At 41.0% G+C, this 18157-nt stretch overlaps 1 protein-coding gene across 1 annotated transcript in view; it reads right to left on the bottom strand.

Moving 5' to 3' along the window:
• The window catches only part of GUCY1A2 (guanylate cyclase 1 soluble subunit alpha 2), a 281473-nt gene that overhangs the window by 127798 nt on the left and 135518 nt on the right, over positions 1-18157 (bottom strand). Inside the window, exon 5 of the mRNA XM_077805894.1 lies at positions 9279-9764. Within this exon, the coding sequence (XP_077662020.1) occupies positions 9279-9764 (486 nt within the window). The remainder of the gene's footprint in view (positions 1-9278; positions 9765-18157) is intronic.

Genomic DNA, 18157 nt, shown 5'->3' on the forward strand with positions numbered 1-18157 from the left:
GCTGATCACCAGCAAATAAACATGGGAAAATGAAGGGAAAGGTTTTTCACTATGTCACCGGAAGAAAAGGACAAGGAGCGAATGGGACACTTTTGCCAGGATTAGTGCCCGAAACACTGGAACAGCTGATTAAGTTGTTTGAGGAGTACGGTCACCTCAGACAGAATGAGACTGTGGAGAGATACTGTTTTTACCTGGAACCAAGAAGAAAAAGATGAAATAGATACTTATGTTACAGAGCTGAGAACCCTGGCATCTCCGTATAACTTTGGAGATATTAAAAAGATTCCCAAAAGAAAGACAGGCTCGTTTGTCAAACAAGTGATGTTAGTTTCCAGGAGAGATTATTGAGACAAACAGATCCAATGCTAGGGAAACGTCTCCAAATAATATTGGCAGCTGAACTGGCCTAGGAAAGGATCAAAACAATGACAGCCATCATTGCGGAACAAGTACAGAGGCTTAAGCCGGACAGAGACAGACTGACCAAGAATTCAGGCATTGTGGTCCGGTACATATACTATGGAAAGCCACACTAGACAAAAAAAAAATGCCCAAACTATGGGCAATGGTGATCATGGAGCTGACAACTTATATCAACTGAGGATCTTCCCCCTGGGGTCTAGTCTTGACTCTGCTGCAGAGTTCGTGTGTTTTTCTATAAGACACCTGGAGTAAACCTTCAAAAAGGGGTCGGTCCTGGGGCCAGTTTTGTTCAATATCTTCATTAATGATTTGGATGATGAGATGGACTGCACCCTCAGCAAGTTCACAGACGACATTAAGCTAGGGGGAGAGGTAGATAAGCTGGAGGGTAGGGATAGGGTCCCGAGTGACCTAGACAAATTGGAGGATTGGGCCAAAAGAAATCTGATGAGGTTCAACAAGGACAAATGCAGAGTCCTGCACTTAGAACGGAAGAATCCCATGCACCGCTACAGGCTGGGGACCGACTGGCTAAGCGGCAGTTCTGCAGAAAAGGACCCGTGGATTACAGTGGATGAGAAGCTGGAGATGAGTTAACAGTATGTCCTTGTTGCCAAGAAGGCTAATAGCATATTGGGCTGCATTAGTAGGAGTGTTGCCGGCAGATCAAGGGAAGTGATTATTCCCCTCTATTCGGCAACACTGGTGAGGCCACATCTGGAGTATTGCGTCCAGGTTTGGGGCTCCCCCATCCACTACAGAAAGAATGTAGAAATACTGGAGAGAGTCCAGCAGAGGGCAACGAAAATGATAGTGGGCTGGGGCACATGACTTATGAGGAGAGGCTGAGGGAACCGGGCTTATTTAATCTCCAGAAGAGAAGACTGAGGGGGGATTTGATAGCAGCCTTCAGCTACCTGAAGAGGGGTTCCAAAGAGGATGGAGCTAGGCTGGTCTCAGTGGTGGCAGATGACAGAACAAGGAGCAATGGTCTCAAATTGCAGTGCAGGAGATCTAGGTTGGATATTAGGAAAAACTATTTCACTAGGAGAGTGGTGAAGCACTGGAATGGGTTACCTAGGGAGGTGGTGGAATCTCCATCCTTAAAGGTTTTTAAGGCCCAGCTTGACAAAGCCCCGGCTGGGATGATTTAGTTGGTGTTGGTCCTGCTTTGAGCAGGGGGTTGGATTAGATGATCTCCTGAGGTCTCTTCCAACCCTAATCTTCTATGATTCTATGTACAAATATCTAGGGTGTGTATTTGTATGCTATCAGTTTGCACCTGTTTATTGACTAGAGTTTGCATGTGCCATACAAAAAAAAAAAAATGCATGAACTTGTGCATGTACACTTTGAATCCCTTCAGTGTGTTATGTCTCATCTGTTAAGTGAGATAATAAATACTTAATATTTACATCACAGAGAGTTGTCAAGGAAAGCTATTAATTATTGAAAGCATTTTGAGATCCTTGGATGCAAAGTGTGAAATAATGGTGAACTATTACTGCTTTTGGTTAGTTTCTCTTTCTTAGTTCAAGGTTAGAAGCACTCTCTCACATTGAGATTCTGAATTCAACACGCTTTAAAAGTAGAGCTGGGTGAATAACTGGTAACAGGTAATTTATTTGATGAATTTTGCCTCATTTTCTGTTTTACAAACTGATGTCAATTTCCCCAAATTTGCTATTCAAAAAGTACTCACCAGCTAATCTCTGCAAATTATTCTTGATCTGTTGCTTATACAGAAAGATATATGAAAACTGCACTGTTTTGATTGCACATAAGTTACATGGTATGTTTCTGTTCCCTGTGGTTAGATGAGCATAACACTTAAAATCAGGTTTCAGATACAAATACTGGTGACTACAAATTCTCTTTCTGCAAATATTCTGCTAAAATAATATTTTGCTGTTTTGGTGAAAAGCAAATAGAGGAGGGATGCAAAACACACTAAGAAGTTTTGTTTAAAAATGTATACAAATATTCAGTAGAATTTTTATTTTGGTTTTATTTTTTGATGCTCTGCTTATAACAATCTGTTCTCAGTCACCTCATCAATGTACTACCTTATTGCAGTGAACAGGACAATCCTTACTTTTAACTACCATACAATAATTCATGATGGAAAGTGGCACACAGTTATACAAAAGGCAGTAAACCATAAAATAACTTGTCAAAGTAACAGGATGATTAACAATTACATGTTCCCTTTTATTTTTCTCAGAGGACTTAGCCAAGCTTCCTTCAAAACTAATGCCAGGCCAGATAATTTAAGTACTGTGATCCATGAACCCACAGATTTCAACAAGGAATGTCTCAAAGCAGTTAACTAGAAGTAATAACCCTCAGAATGTATAACACATACATGTACCATATACAGCACACATAACTGGGTCATTGGCATCACTCTTGATTCTGGCTCAGAAAATAATAGATTCAAGTGTCTCCTCATGATTTGGGCTCACATCCAATGGTCACACTGCAGGGCAGTAATTATATGGGTGATGACTAATGTAAAATGTTAAATTGATGTCACTTCCATCCATCTGTGATGAACGTGTTGGTGACAGTTAAAGATTCCATGCCAGTTTTCAAAAGGAATGGGAGAGAACACTCACTGTATTCCTTTCTTGGTACATGCTTAAAGATAAGCATGTGCTTAGGTGCTTTGCTGAATCAGGCCCCTAATGTCCAAGTCTGTGTGACAGCTATTGCTGAGGATACATTGTCAGACTTGCTATTTTTGTCATTTAGCTGAGGGGGTTCTCAAGCTTTTTCTACTGTTTTTTCCGACAACTTTATAGATGGTCCATGACACAATCTCCTCACCCATTTGTGATCACATGAACTATTTCCTCTGTGATCATATAACATCTCCATAGCAACTACACCAATTCCTTAACGTTAAGAAAGTAATGAATAATTTTAGATGCTTTTTCATGTGATTTAGCAATTGGAAACCGAAAGGGACAGCCATCACCGTACAGACCACCACCGAGTGCTCTTCAGGCCATCAGACTCCATAGACTCTGTTTGAAAACTGCTGATCTTTCAGATAGAAAATAAGCTCATCATAAAATTTTGCAACTACCATCATTTCTCTGATCAGTACTGCACTACTGCAGTACTGGAGGTATCCATCCATTATTTTATTTTAAAAATTGCCTTACACCACATATGAAATATGCTTTATAAAATTAATTATATTTCATATGCAAGATATTTTCCTCTATGGATTTCATAAGTTAATTTCACAGATAAATATTATCAGAGCATCTGATACCATACTGAACCGAAATACCAAATATAAGTCTCTTACAGAGGTAGGCTTAAGATCCCTGCTCTTTAGCTGAAGCTGTAGCAGCTCATGCTTTCAGGTCCCGAGGGGCTTGGTTTAATCCGTTGTATATCAACCAAGATGGCCACTGGTTACATAACTGAGACTTGCCCGTGATTTAAAATTGTGTGGGCCTCAGACACTCAGGATAAGCTTCCTTTGTAAAGAACAAGTGTGTAACCTACTGCTCAGTCTGTGTCCTCCTCTGTGCCCATCCACAGAGGATACAAGTCTTCTTCCATTAATATGCTTTTCTTCATGGTTTTATTACCAAAACAGTTTTAGACGAAGGCAAACTGTTTAGCATGCAGAGGGCTATAGAGACAATTTCTAAAAGGTCCCAGGCTCTTTCTGGATGTCCCTCAGGAATGTGCACTTGGAAGCATGTGTACACTCACTCTATCCTTGGGGAGAACTCTGAAGGTTGAGATGGACCCTAGTCTAACTCTAGCATGCCAATGGAGAACTCCACAGTTTTACTTAAGACCAGCTGTGCTATAGGCCTTGACATCCTTCATGCATATATGTATGAATAGCCCCTACCTTTTACCACATTTAAGCTCCTCACCCTCATATTTTTGGGGTGTCCTCATCCTAATCCTCATCCTAATGGCTACTATGTTTGTTAGTTTAAGGCCATGGAGCTGGTGCTCCCGCAGCTCTGTTCAGGCTGTAGGAGCAGAGAGAAACTGAACTTGCCCTTTGCATAGCAATATAATCTCACTGGCATGCTTTTCACTAAGCTAATGGAAACTATTTTCACTGCAGATTGTTTTTTCTGTGATTAACATGTTTATTGTTCCAAAAGTAACACACAAAAAGCTCAATTTCGCAAGATATTTACATGCCAGATGCTCTAAAGATTTATATGTTCCTTGATGCTTCAACCACCATTCCAGAGGACAGGCATCCATACTGATGACGGGTTCTGCTCGATAACAATCTAAAGTATATTTGGGGTCAGGAAGGAATTTTCCTCCAGGGCAGATTGGAATAGGCCCTGGGGGTTTTTCGCCTTCCTCTGTAGCATGGGGCAAGGGTCACTTGCTGAAGGATTCTCTGCACCTTGATTTGAGGACTTCAATAGCTTAGACATAGGTGAGAGGTTTATTGCAGGAGTGGGTGGGTGAGATTCTGTGGCCTGCATTGTGCAAGAGGTCAGACTAGATGATCATAATGGTCCCTTCTGACCTTAATATCTATGAGTCTATGAGACCAGTGCATGTTCATTTTCATCATCTGAGTCAGATGACAACAGCAGAAGGTTGATTTTCTTTTTTCGTGGTTTGGATTCTGTAATTTCCGCATCAGTGTGTTACTCTTTTAGGACTTCTGAAAGCATGCTCTACACCTCATCCCTCTCAGATTTTTGGAAGGCACTTCAGGGTCTTAAATGTTGGGTTGAGCGCTGTAGCTATCTTTAGAAATCTCACATTGGTACCTTCTTTGCATTTTGTCAAATTTGCAGTGAAAGTGTTCTTAACATGAACAACATGTGCTGGGTCACCATCAGAGATTGCTATAACATGAAATATATGGCAGAATGCAGGTAAAAGACCAAGAGACATAGAATTCTCCCCCCAAGGAGTTCAGTCACACATTTAATTAACACATTTTTTTTAAACGAGCGTCATCAGCATGGAAGCACGTCCTCTGGAACAATGGCCAAAGCATGCAATGGCATATGAATCTTTAGCGCATCTGGCATGTAAATATCTTGTGATACCAGCTACAACAGTGCCATGTGAATACTTGTTCTCACTTTGAAGTTAAATTGTAATTAAGAAGTGGGCAGCATTATCTCCCGTAAATGTAAACAAACTTCTTTTTCTTAGTGATTGGCTGAACAAGAAATAGGACTGAGTGGCATTGTAGGCACTCAAGTTTTAAATTGTTTTGTTTTTGAGTGCAGTTATGTAACAAAAAAAAATCTGCATTTGTAAATTACACTTTCACGATAGAGATTGCACTACAGTACTCGTATGAGGTGAATTGAAAAATACATTTCTTTTGTTTACCATTTTTACAGGGCAAATATTTGTAAGAAAAAATATAAAGTGAGCACTGTACACTTTGCATTCTATGTTGTAATTGAAATAGATTTGAAAATGTAGAAAACCTCCAAAAATATTTAATACATTTCAGTTGGTATTCTATTGTTTAACAGTGCGATTAATCATGATTAATTTTTTTTTAGTTAATCACATGAGTTAACTGTGATTAATCGACAGCCCTAATTTTTACACTTCAGATCCTGGAAAAAAATTACACATAAAAACCAGCAGAGACATTATTAAAAAACAACCAAACAAAAAAACACCACCGAAACTCCAAGACACTTATCTGATGGATCCCAGGACACACTTCATCAGGAATGATTACAGTTTGGTTAGTCAAACCATATCAATTCTCTAACTGACAGTAAAATTTAACACTCTGAAACATAATGCAGGAGGAGAAAGGTCAAGAAAGCACGAATAGGAAAGGATTGAAGAGAGCTAGATCTAAAGCCTGGATTCACAAAGGTAAATACCTGGGGATTTAGATGCCCAAGAGCTAGTCTACACTAGAAGTGCTACAGCAGCGCAGCTGCACCAATGCCGACAGCACCCTGTCAGCATAATAGAACCACTTCCACGGTTCTAGAGCGCCCTGTCAGCATAATAAAACCACTTCCACGGGAGGCAGTAGCTATGTCAGCAGGAGATGCTCTCCTGCTGACATAGTGCTGTCCACACCGGCGCCGAGGTCGGTCAGTGTAACTTACGTCACGCGGGGGGGGGTGGCTTATTCACACCCCGGAGCTACATAAGTAATACTAACATAAGCGATAGTGTGTACAAACCCTAAGTCTGGTTTTAGGTACCTAAGTCCCAGTTTAAGGTTCTACAGCGATTCACAGAACTCCCACCCAATGCTGCAGGTGCCTATGCCGATGCAGTGCCTAAGTTTCTGCCACCAGGCATGTACACTGCTGTCTTACTCTAAGTGTCTGGCTGTGTATTTCCCATCTAAGCCTCAGAGCAATTGACAAACCGAGGAGGACAGATGTCTGGACTCACATTTGGGGCCTGATCTGGTAGGTGTACTCAGAGACTGCTGACTGAATTTCTGGCAGAAGAGGTGGTGGCCACCTTAAAATTTTTTAGCCCAGAGGTTCGAGCCCTTGGGATGTAAGAAAGACAGGTTCAATTAACCACTCTGCTAAAGGGGGGAGAAGGGATTTGAACATGGGTCTCCCATGTGGATGCCCTAATCATGGGGTTAGAGAGTCATTCCCACTTTCCCACTCTCTTTGGATAAATAATGAGCGATTGAGCCAGAGTGGAACAGCTTCAACAGGAGTGATTTGAGGGAAGCCCCACATCAGAGTGCCTCATACCTCAGTTGTTATAGCACTTAAAGCTGTGGGAGACCCCTGTTCAAATCCATTTTCCCCCTTCAGTAGAGGGGGGAATTGAATCTGGGTCTCCCACATCCTGGAGGAGTGTGCTGACCACTGGGCTAAAAGTTACAGGGTAGGCACCACCTCCTCCTATGCCTGTTTTCTGTGGAGTTAGGTGCCTAAATTATTCTCACCTATGGCACCTGAGCACCTGAATCCAGGAGAGCAGTTCCTGGTTCTGAATCACTGGCAAAGACTGGAGCCTCTCTGCAGCGTGAACTTAGGCACCTATCTCCGTGAGAGGGGTGGGGTTTAGGACATATCCCTCTAGTCAGCATCTCCTATTGGCTAGCAACTAACTCAGGCTTTCTGGGTCACAGGGTTCTTCCTGTGATTTTTCTCGAGACCCATAAGGTAGGTGTTGGGACCGCCCCAACACCTAAATCCCTGGGTGAATCCGAGCCTAAAAGACTACAGTGGGCCCAGACCCCGCAGTGTTACACAAGGAATCTTTCATAAATACATGAAGATGCAAATTAGAAGTAGATGTGTGGGTTCTTATTGCTTGTTGTCACAAACGACAGACACCCAGGCCTGTTACATGCTGCCTCTGCTATCCCTCTGAAATGCTGTTTTATTTTTTAATATTTCTTAGATTCTGTATTAGAAATGTCTGGATGAAATCTTTGTGTGAATTGGTTTACCATTACCCATTATCTTTCAGCTTCACTTTTCATGTTGTGCTACTCTCCTTGACCTATCAGATTTTGTTTTTACCTTTGTAATACCTTGTATTATACTGTAGTTTCCTAACAAGTAGAATGAGATAAGGAATCAGTGTTCAGATCTAGAGCCAGATTGGGGTTAAGGTTCAGAGTCAGTGAAATCTCATGAGCTGTTCTCAACTAGATTTGGTCCTACTGATGCAAATCAACTGAGATTGACAAATTTAAGAACCCTTGACTAGAGACACTTTCACAACATCAGCTGTTCATGAGATTTCCACCAACTTGTCACATCTGAACCCGGAACAGAAAATGCGTCCCTTTAATTTTGAACATGACCTGGGACAAAAAAACCCCACACAAGTGGCGTTTTGGACTTCAGAATTACAATAGGCATCATTCAAATCTGAAAGGACTCAGAAGCAAGTGCAAATGGGATAGAACTCATTAACAAAGTTACATTTTGCTAAAAGAAAGATTCTAACTGGATTATCAACAAGGATATTTTCCTGAATCTCAGGTGGTTAAAATTGGCATATTCCCACTGGCTGCAATGGAGTTACACTGATTTACACCGGCTGAAGAAGACTATCTGGCCCCTTCTTTATTAAAAATCACAAAACACAGCATAAACTGTGAATAAACCATCCTTTTAAGAGAAAATATTTTAGGAGAGTTCTGCTTTAAGGGTCCACATGTAGATCTCCAAATAAAAGAGTTATGGCTCCTTTTTTAAACTAACAGAGCCTGAAAACTAGGGCTAGTAAACAAATTACATTGAAACCTTTTCCTGCAAAAAACAAGGTTTATAAATAAAGATGATTTATTTTGAAAACTGTCAGCTTTCTGTGGATAGTTTTGATTTTTTTTTTTTTGTTGAAAAGCTGAATGCCCAAAAAACAAAAATATTTTAGTTTTTGGCCCCAAACCAAAGTATTTTGACACTGAAAGGCCACTAAAGTACCTCATGGAAGCTGTCATTCCAGTGCCTCATTCTCCTCTATGGAGTAAGGTCTCCAGCTGGACTTCTTCAGCCGTAATACACAATGGCTATGTATTGCTCATGGTGACCACCTCCTCTCAGAAAAAGGTGAGACTGTGGTGCACCATGGGAGACAGTCTGATCAGGGAGCCCAGCACACAGAGGAAAATGAAAGGATGAGGCACCTAAATTATAGCTCCCATAAGGTACTGTCATGGCATTTCAGAATCAAAAATATTTGTTTTCAACCAAACTATTTTTTATTTCAAATTTTTCCACCACAACCTCAAAATTCTCCATAAACAAAAACCATAACATTTTCCAACCAACTTTATTAAAATTGTTTTTGCAACTTAGGAAGTGAGCTACAGGGGCAACTTAAGAAGACATGCTTTCCCTAATTTATGGACTGAAGTACCTTACCTTATAGATATCCAGAAATCCACACTGATGGTCAAATCGAGTGTACAGCTCATTCAGCATGCTGATCACCTGCATGGGGGTGCACTGGGCGCATACAGCTGTGAAGCCAACGATGTCTGAGAAGAGCATGGTGACATCATCAAACTTCCTGGCCTGAACTTGCTGCCCCTGCCACAACCGTTGAGCCACCTCTTCTGGGAAAATAGAAATAAGAAGATCCACTGTCTTCTTTTTCTCCTCTTCCAGAGCTTGGTGTGTTCGCTCTAATGTTGCCTTCAGTTTATCCATTCGTTTCTTCAAGCCATCTTGGGCCTTTGCCTGCTCCCCAACCAATATGACGTCACGGGTAGCATCGTGGATAGGTATGTCAGAAAGATGTAGGCCTCGGCCCATCAGTTCATCCAGCTTGTCCACGCAAGGGGAACCCAAAAACAAAATAGAATTTGACTCAGGCACATGGATCATTTGTCCTTTGACTTCCATCACCTGCAAAATGTAAATGGGAGTTTAAAAAACAAAGATTAATTAATAAGTGTACGTGGACGCTCACTCCACTCTCAACTCAGCACACATGCAATGGGCCATTAGTGGGGTCTTCTTATATCCTTAATGTAAACAATAAACATAAACCTTACCCTAAGCACCCTCTTAAGATGGCTGTTCCTAGGATTTCTACCTTCACAACTTCCCATCTCTCCTTTTGCCTTGGAGAGACTCAGTCTTTTATACTCCCAAACTGAATCTAAAGAGACTCACCAAGAGGTCCTGAACAATTTGTATACTGGGGGTGCTGAGAGCCAATTAATCAAACTGTAAACCTGCATATAATGGAAACTACTTCAAGCCAGGGAGTGTGGCAGCATCCCCTGCACCCATAGTTCCAGCACCTATGGACTCACCTGGTCTGGTTGCCAGGGTGAGTCAGGAGAATAGCCTTGTATCGATTTGCATGGCTCTACAGCATGACATTCTGTCACAAAGATACCCAAAAATGAGATCCTGGACCCATCTGCACCACATTTAAATGTGAAAAACAACCACAGTAAAATATGCTTCTTAGGATGAGCATAACTAATTGCAGGGATAACTTAGCTGACATGAGCAGGCCCAAGTTAAGACCAGATAACCCCAGACAAATACCTGCTGAAACAACTAACTGTTGTGTACGTTTACAGTAAATAAAGGGAGGCAAGAACTAAGCAAGCTATTGTGGGTATGTTTTTAGTAAACAAAGTAGGCAGAAACACCTTGAACTGATAAGCTTGCCTTATGCAATATGCCAAACAATTGGTCCTTACATGCAAGTTGCATAGATCAGTGGCTCTCAACCTTTCCAAACTACTATACCCCTTTCAGTCTGATTTGTCTTGCGTACCCCCAAGTTTCACCTCATTTAAGAATTACCTGTTTACATAATCAGACATAAAAATACAAAAGAAGTGTCACACTATTCCTGGAAATTTGCTTACTTTCTAATTTTTATCATATAATTATAAAATAAATAAATTGGAATATAAATATTGTACTTGCATTTCAGTGTATAGTATACAGAGCAGTATAAACAAGTCATGGTCTATATGAATTTTAGTTTGTACTGACTTCTAATGCTTTTTATGTAACCTGTTGTAAAACTCTATAAATATCTAGAAAAACTGACCTTCCCCTGGAAGACCTCTACGTACCCGCAGTGGTACGCATACCCCTGGTTGAGGGCCACTGGTATAGATGTTAGCAGCTAGAAAAGATGTATATAAAGATAGGTGTGTAGCGTGACATGAATTGGAGTTGTATCCTCCATAACTAAACCCAAGAGTTGTTACATGCCTAATAAAGTAGCCAGAGTGATGAGCTGGAGTTGAACTGAGTTTTTTGGATCCCAGAGAACTGGATGAAGGGTTCTTCCAGAACTGAATGAAGCCCTCTGGATAAGCGGAAAAGATCTCTGAGGGAATCCCAACGCTAATGTTACTAGGTTTGCTACCAAAATATGCCTGGCCTGTAAAGCACAGTAGCCGTCTCTCTATTAACTAACAATAATTCACAACAAGCACGAACAGAGATTAAAAGGGAAAGAGGGCAGCCATTTGAATGAGAGTGAAATAGCTTAGTTTCTATTTAAAAAAACCCAATTACTGACTGAGTCAGAGGAGGCTGAATTAGAGAGGAAGCAAATAAGGGGACATGAAAGAAGCATACAAAATAATGAATGGCACAGAGAAGGTAAATGAGGTGCTCCTATTGACCCTTTCTTATAATGCAAGAATAGAGAGAGACATCCAGCAAAACTGAAAGGAAACATTCTGTTACAGTTCATTTATTACCTGCCAATATAGGATTCACGAGATACTTGAATTGTATTTGCAAAATGGAAAAAATAATCAGAAAAGCCAGACAGGACAGAAAAGTCTTGTTCAGGATCAGATGGTTCCCAGGCCTCGTCATGATCTGCAGAACCGTTCATCTCAGTTACTGGCTCAAATCTAGCTCAGGCTGTTAGTTGCCAAATGTCACTTCCCTAAGGGAGATCTTCAGTGGCCTATGTGAATGAAGCCTTAGGGCTTGTGTACATAGCCCCACAGTGCAGTCTACAGCAGTGCGAATTGCAGCGCGCACCGAAGAGTTACTGTAACTACATGCTGCTAGACCCTGCTAGTGCAAATGAAAATGGACCATGTTAACAGGAACTACGGTAGGTACATTTTCATTCACCCTAGCAGGGTCTACACAGGGCAGTTACAGTGCAACACTTTAGGGCACACTGCAACTTACACTGCCATGTTCTGCACAGTGGGGCCATGTAGACAAGCCCTAAGTCTATTACAACTGACAGGTTTGCTGGCAGTATAAGTGCAAACGTCAAAGCCTGAGAGGGCATCAAAGCTGAACTACATTTAAATGCTTAAGTGCAGTCTTTCAATTTCAGCACCGAGGCATGTCAGCAGGGCACCATGGGGAAGTTCTCAGTGCCACTGAATGTACTGTACTCTTCAGTGGATAGAGCACTTAAGTTTTCCATATAATCTAGCACTGTTCACCAGCACTCCAACTGAATAATAGGTTTCCTAATGAAAAAGTTTATGGGCTACACTCTGATCTCCAATCAGGGTTACATTGGTTTGACTGAGATAAGAAACGGTCCCGTTGTTTCTTCAGAAAGACAGTCAAAAGACAGCTAGGGAGACATGTATGTTTTAAGTGAACAGAAAATCAGTAAAGTAGAACTCTCAGTGACTATTATACATTACTTTGAGTCATAAGTAAAACAAAGCATGGGTCATTCTAATAATCATGATTCAAGTTCACATTCCAGTCGTGCCCTAAGGTCACAATCAGCACTGAAGCCCTATCATGTTAGGTAATGAACATACACATGAGGACGACACATTCCCTGCCCAAGGAGTTTACATTCTAAATAGGAAAGACAGAGAACGACGGACAAACAGCATCCGGAGCACAAAGTTCAAGATGATGTCTAGGGACCATGTCTTCTGAATTAGATACTTTTCTTTCCTCAAAACACACCCTAAACATAAACCTCTTTTCCTGCTACCCCTCCCTTCACCCATCCAGCTGCCCAAGCAAACAGGTTTCACCATGCCTGCTGCTGCTGCAACACTTTACCCTTCTTCCACCCACCCCAACCTCCAAAATAAAACCAAAAGCCCAAATTGTCCAATCTAATGTTACCTGTATTGTCGTCTTACTGTAAGTGCCTAAAGGCCAGAAAGCATCTGCTGTGCCGACAGCTACTGCCACCTCCGTGTGCACTCAGTGGCGTGGGGAGATGTTGGGAGATTCCTTCTTCCAATGGGGGTTCCCTGAAGTGCGGCCATTGGCCAGCATAGCCCCTCCTACCCCTCAGTCTGCTGCTGATGGCTCCATACCCCTTCCCAATCATGTGTTATTGATTGCCATATGTCATAAATATAAAGGGAAGGGTAAACCCCTTTAAAATCCCTCCTGGCCAGAGGAAAAATCCTCTTGCCTGTAAAGGGTTAAGAAGCTAAAGGTAACCTCGCTGGCACCTGACCAAAATGACCAATGAGGAGACAAGATACTTTCAAAAGCTGGGAGGAGGGAGAGAAACAAAGGGTCTGTGTGTCTGTCTATATGCTGCTTTTGCTGGAGATAGACCAGGAATGGAGTCTTAGAACTTTTAGTAAGTAATCTAGCTAGGTATGTGTTAGATTATGATTTCTTTAAATGGCTGAGAAAAGAATTGTGCTGAATAGAATGACTATTTCTGTCTGTGTGTCTTTTTTGTAACTTAAGGTTTTGCCTAGAGGGATTCTCTATATTTTGAATCTAATTACCCTGTAAGGTACCTACCATCCTGATTTTACAGGGGTGATTCCTTTACTCCTATTTACTTCTATTTCTATTAAAAGTCTTCTTGTAAGAAAACTGAATGCTTTTTCATTGTTCTCAGATCCAAGGGTTTGGGTCTGTGGTCACCTATGCAAATTGGTGAGGATTTTTACCAAACCTTTCCCAGGAAGTCGGGTGCAAGGGTTGGGAGGATTTTGGGGGGAAAGACGTGTCCAAACTACGTTTCCCAGTAAACCCAGTTAGAGTTTGGTGGTGGCAGTGGTTATTCCAAGGACAAAGGATAAAATTAATTTGTACCTTGGGGAAGTTTTAACCTAAGCTGGTAAAAGTAAGCTTAGGAGGTTTTCATGCAGGTCCCCACATCTGTACCCTAGAGTTCAAAGTGGGGGAGGAACCTTGACACCATATAGTACAACCCAGATAACAGCAATACACATCTTACTGCCAACCTCAAACTGAGAATTCAGCAAGTGAAAGATCTTGGGCAATTGAACTGCTACATGCCTAATTTATTTCCCCAAGTGCCTGTTGTTAGTGTTTGCATTTCTATGCCTTTACTCCCTAACTTCATTCTGGGGGATTCATTTGAATGCTGCTTGTGTGAGAAAGCTACTAAACTATATAACCCAGCATATGGAATTCTCCAATATTAAGTACTCTCATTTTAAAAACATAATCGATCCTTATTTAATATGTAAGATAAAGAGATGCCTGTTTCATATGCACAGCATAGCAGCTTAAAAGGGCACCTCAAGAAACGTTTTAGCTCTGTAGTGCAAACTGCCAAACATAAAATTCTCATGTATGGCATTTTGAATTTTTTCTCCCTTTTCAGGGATTAATAGGCAGCAGGTTTAAAACAAACAAAAGGAAATATTTCTTCACACAATACACTGTCAACCTATGGAACTCTTTGCCAGAGGATGTTGTGAGGGCCAAGCCTATAACAGGGGTCAAAAAGAACTAGATAAATTCATGGAGGACAGGTCCATCATTGGCTATTAGGCAGGATGGGCAGAGATGGTGTCCCTAGCCTCTGTTTGCCAGAAGCTGGGAATGGGTGACAGGGGATGGATCATTTGATGATTACCTGTTAAGTTCACTCCCTCTGGGGCACCTGACATTGGCCACTGTTGGCACACAGGATACTGGGCTAGATGGACCTTTGGTCTGACCCAATATGACTTCTTATGTTCTTATGATTGTTTTCCTCTTCTTTGTGCTAATTATTAAATGATCTATAAAATAAACTGCCCCGTGCTACCACCACCAAAGGCATGTCTACACTGCAGAAAAAGGTACGTTCTTAACTCATCTTAGCTAACCTGCATTAGCGAACTTCGGTTTATGTAATAGGCTTCCCTATAGACTTGAACTTGAGCTGCTCACCCACTTTAAAGTCGTCATGTCTTCACTGCTGTTTTTAACCCAAGTTAGCCAACATGGATTAAGAACACACCTTTATTTTGCAGTGTAGACATATCCTAAATTGCTCCACCTCCAGCTGGCTATATGGTGTCACTTTTGAGAGAGGTATGAGCCTAAAATAAATTGAAGGAGACAAGATTAGCCCTGGACTGGAAGGGTGGTCAAGAACTTCACAGATTTTCACTTTTATTATATATGGGGCATTTCTTAAATTTTAATTAACTGTATTTAATGTGCAGGATGAAAGCATTTACATTTTTATTTTTAAAAAATAGTTAGCCATACTGTGTAGGATAAGTCCTCTTGAAATGGATGTGTATCATTATTACCTATAGAATAAATACTTTAAAAGGAAAATTCTGCTCTCCGTTACATCAGCATAAAATCGAGAGCAATTCCTTTGGCTTGAGGGGGCATTACTCCCAATTCACACTAGCATAATTGAGCAGAATAAACCCTCTGAAAACAATAATTACACATTATTGTTTAAAGGACTATGTTCTTTTGCAATTATTTTGCAGCCTAACAGCCTCGGAAAGATAAATAAAAATGCAGGCTCAGAGAGAGATTTACTTCCATCACAAACTCAGCCTCATCATTAGGATGTGGACAACTAGAATCTCCTACTAAACCTCCCGCCCAAAGACCTACCAAGTAAGTAGTCACATTACTGTGGTAGGCTCCAGTGCCTGTGTTTTAGAAGGTGAGGGACTGCCTCTGAGTTCTCTAAACCAACAGCTACCTCATTAGATTTTCCAGGCTTGGCAAAACACTGGATTCGCACTGTCCTGGGAATATTCATCATGAGATCAAGAGCGGACAAACTGAATGCCAACTCTATCACCTAGTCCTTACAGGAAAATATGGATGCACTGATGAAAGAGCAAAGTAGATGATCTGGAAAATTCTGTTACCTATACTGACTGCAGGCCCATGGGAAGTGCAGTGGAGATACTGATGGGCATCTCTAAGAAAGTTTTTGAAACAAAACTTCCTGCTTCTTTGAGCAGGTCTCATATATTCTGTAGCCTTCGTAATATTCCTATAAGCAGACAGCTTCCGCTTGGACTTTGCAAAAACTATGCAATTTCTCCTCTGAAGTGACTATTTCTTTTTCCCTTCTAGAGGACAGGGTCGGGATTATGGCATTGGGCCCCACGCTCACAAAATATAGTAACAAACGTGCTTTATACACAGGAGTGGATTAAATGGAACTTCTTGTGTGAGTAAAGTTAAGCAGTCTAAGTACTTTAGTTATGTATATACAGCCATTTTGTTCCCTCAACAAATTAAGAAGTCTTGCTTTTCTGTATGATTATGAGCAATGTATAATTGCCCAGTTGGAATGCTGGAGGGAAAATGGAGAAGTGCATTTTCCATACTAGAATGCAGGGTGTAGTGTTAATAGCTGGCTGGATAGGTGGGTAATTTTACCCTGGAGGGTGATTTTTTTTTAGGGAATTTATTTGTACCAGAATTTTTATTTAATTCATCACATTTGAAACCCTGATTCTTCTTTCACTTACATTCGTAATGTCTACATGGCAAACCTACTTTCCTTCACTGCCCTTGCTTGCAGTGAGTTAGGTGTGCAAGGGCACCATAATTTAGCGAGCCTACATGGGAACTCTGCACCTCGTGCATGCAGGAGATCCCTCCACATTTCTGCACAGTGACACTTGCACGTAGGATGTAAATGGAGGTGGGGTTCAGAATTGGGGATTCACTGCTGCACCGAGGAACTGGTCATTTCCCCCAACACTGAGTGGTGGGAGTAGAGGGCACAGGAGCACATGGGGATACTATAGACTCAAGACTTGGTTAGTGCAGGATTCCTTCCTTGTCCCCACAGAACTTTCTTTCCACAAACCTGGTCACTTGGGCTTGATGCTGAAAGGATGGTCCAGCCTTACCTATGTGATTAATTCTGTACATTGCAATCTGTAAGATTATTTTTCTCTTCTTTCATCTATAACTACACATGATCTATTTAATCTGAACTGAGTGTTCAGTCTGAGGACAGACGGTGTGGACCACATCCTCAAGTCAACTGCGGGACGTCCATTTACAGCAGCTAAAGATCTGATCTTCTGCCCTTTGTTTCACAAGTGCTTATGAAGATTTATTCTAAATGTGTGAACTTCCTAGAATATTTTTTAAAAAAATTAAATATGCCTCTTTTTCTATCAATTTCCCCCCCTTATATTTGTAATTCATGGCTCTTTTCTGAATTTGTAAATAATTCATAAAATGGGATCAGGGGAAGAATAGTATGCCATGATATTGTACATATTGTGAAACATACTGGATACTGTAGGCCACTGAAGTTGGCTGCTACACTGAAGAGATGGCTAATGCTACTAAGCTCTGCTGTACTGCAGAAAAGCAATTTACTTATTATGAGGCAGCTTTGTGCCATGCAGTGCAACAAAATATAACTGATAATTCCCAATGGTCTTCCTTGCAATAACCCCATAAGAAAAAGTGTGTACGATGTCAGGATATTGAAGGGGAAGCAGAAACTCAGACTGTTTTGGCAAGTAATACCTAAGAGAAGTGGATATCTTTTTTGTCTGTTTTCTCGAATAAATATCATGAAAACTGAGTGGATTAATCACAGGAATCAGGAAATCCCAAATCCTAATCTCAACCCTGAAACTGACTCACTGTCCTGCTTGTCAGTTTCCACATAGGGGAAGATAACTATTGCAAAAAGGGTGCTTGACAATTACTAAATATCTGCACAGGGCTTTGATGATGAAAAGAAAAATATAAAAGCCAAGTACTATTAGTCAGTCATTTATTTATGCATTTAATATTTACATCACCAAGACACAAAATATGCTAAGGAGTGCAGTTTCACCTCCCACTAGAATTGCCAGCTGCCCCACCAGTGGGGCAATTTAGTTCGCAATAGTAATGAATAGCTCATGTGAGCTGCAGGCTGAAATATTGCTGCCTTGCCTTCCTTGAGGTTTTCAAAAAAATAAAAGTTGGACACTTCTACGTCTAAGTTTTTCTAGGTTTTATATTTACAATTACGTCAAAAGCACCACCACCAAACTGGAGCACAAATGCAAAACATTTCACACCTCCAATTTACTACAAGCACTGCAATTTAC

The sequence above is a fragment of the Eretmochelys imbricata genome, chromosome 1 (assembly GCF_965152235.1).
Source record: "Eretmochelys imbricata isolate rEreImb1 chromosome 1, rEreImb1.hap1, whole genome shotgun sequence".
Taxonomy (NCBI): domain Eukaryota; kingdom Metazoa; phylum Chordata; order Testudines; family Cheloniidae; genus Eretmochelys; species Eretmochelys imbricata.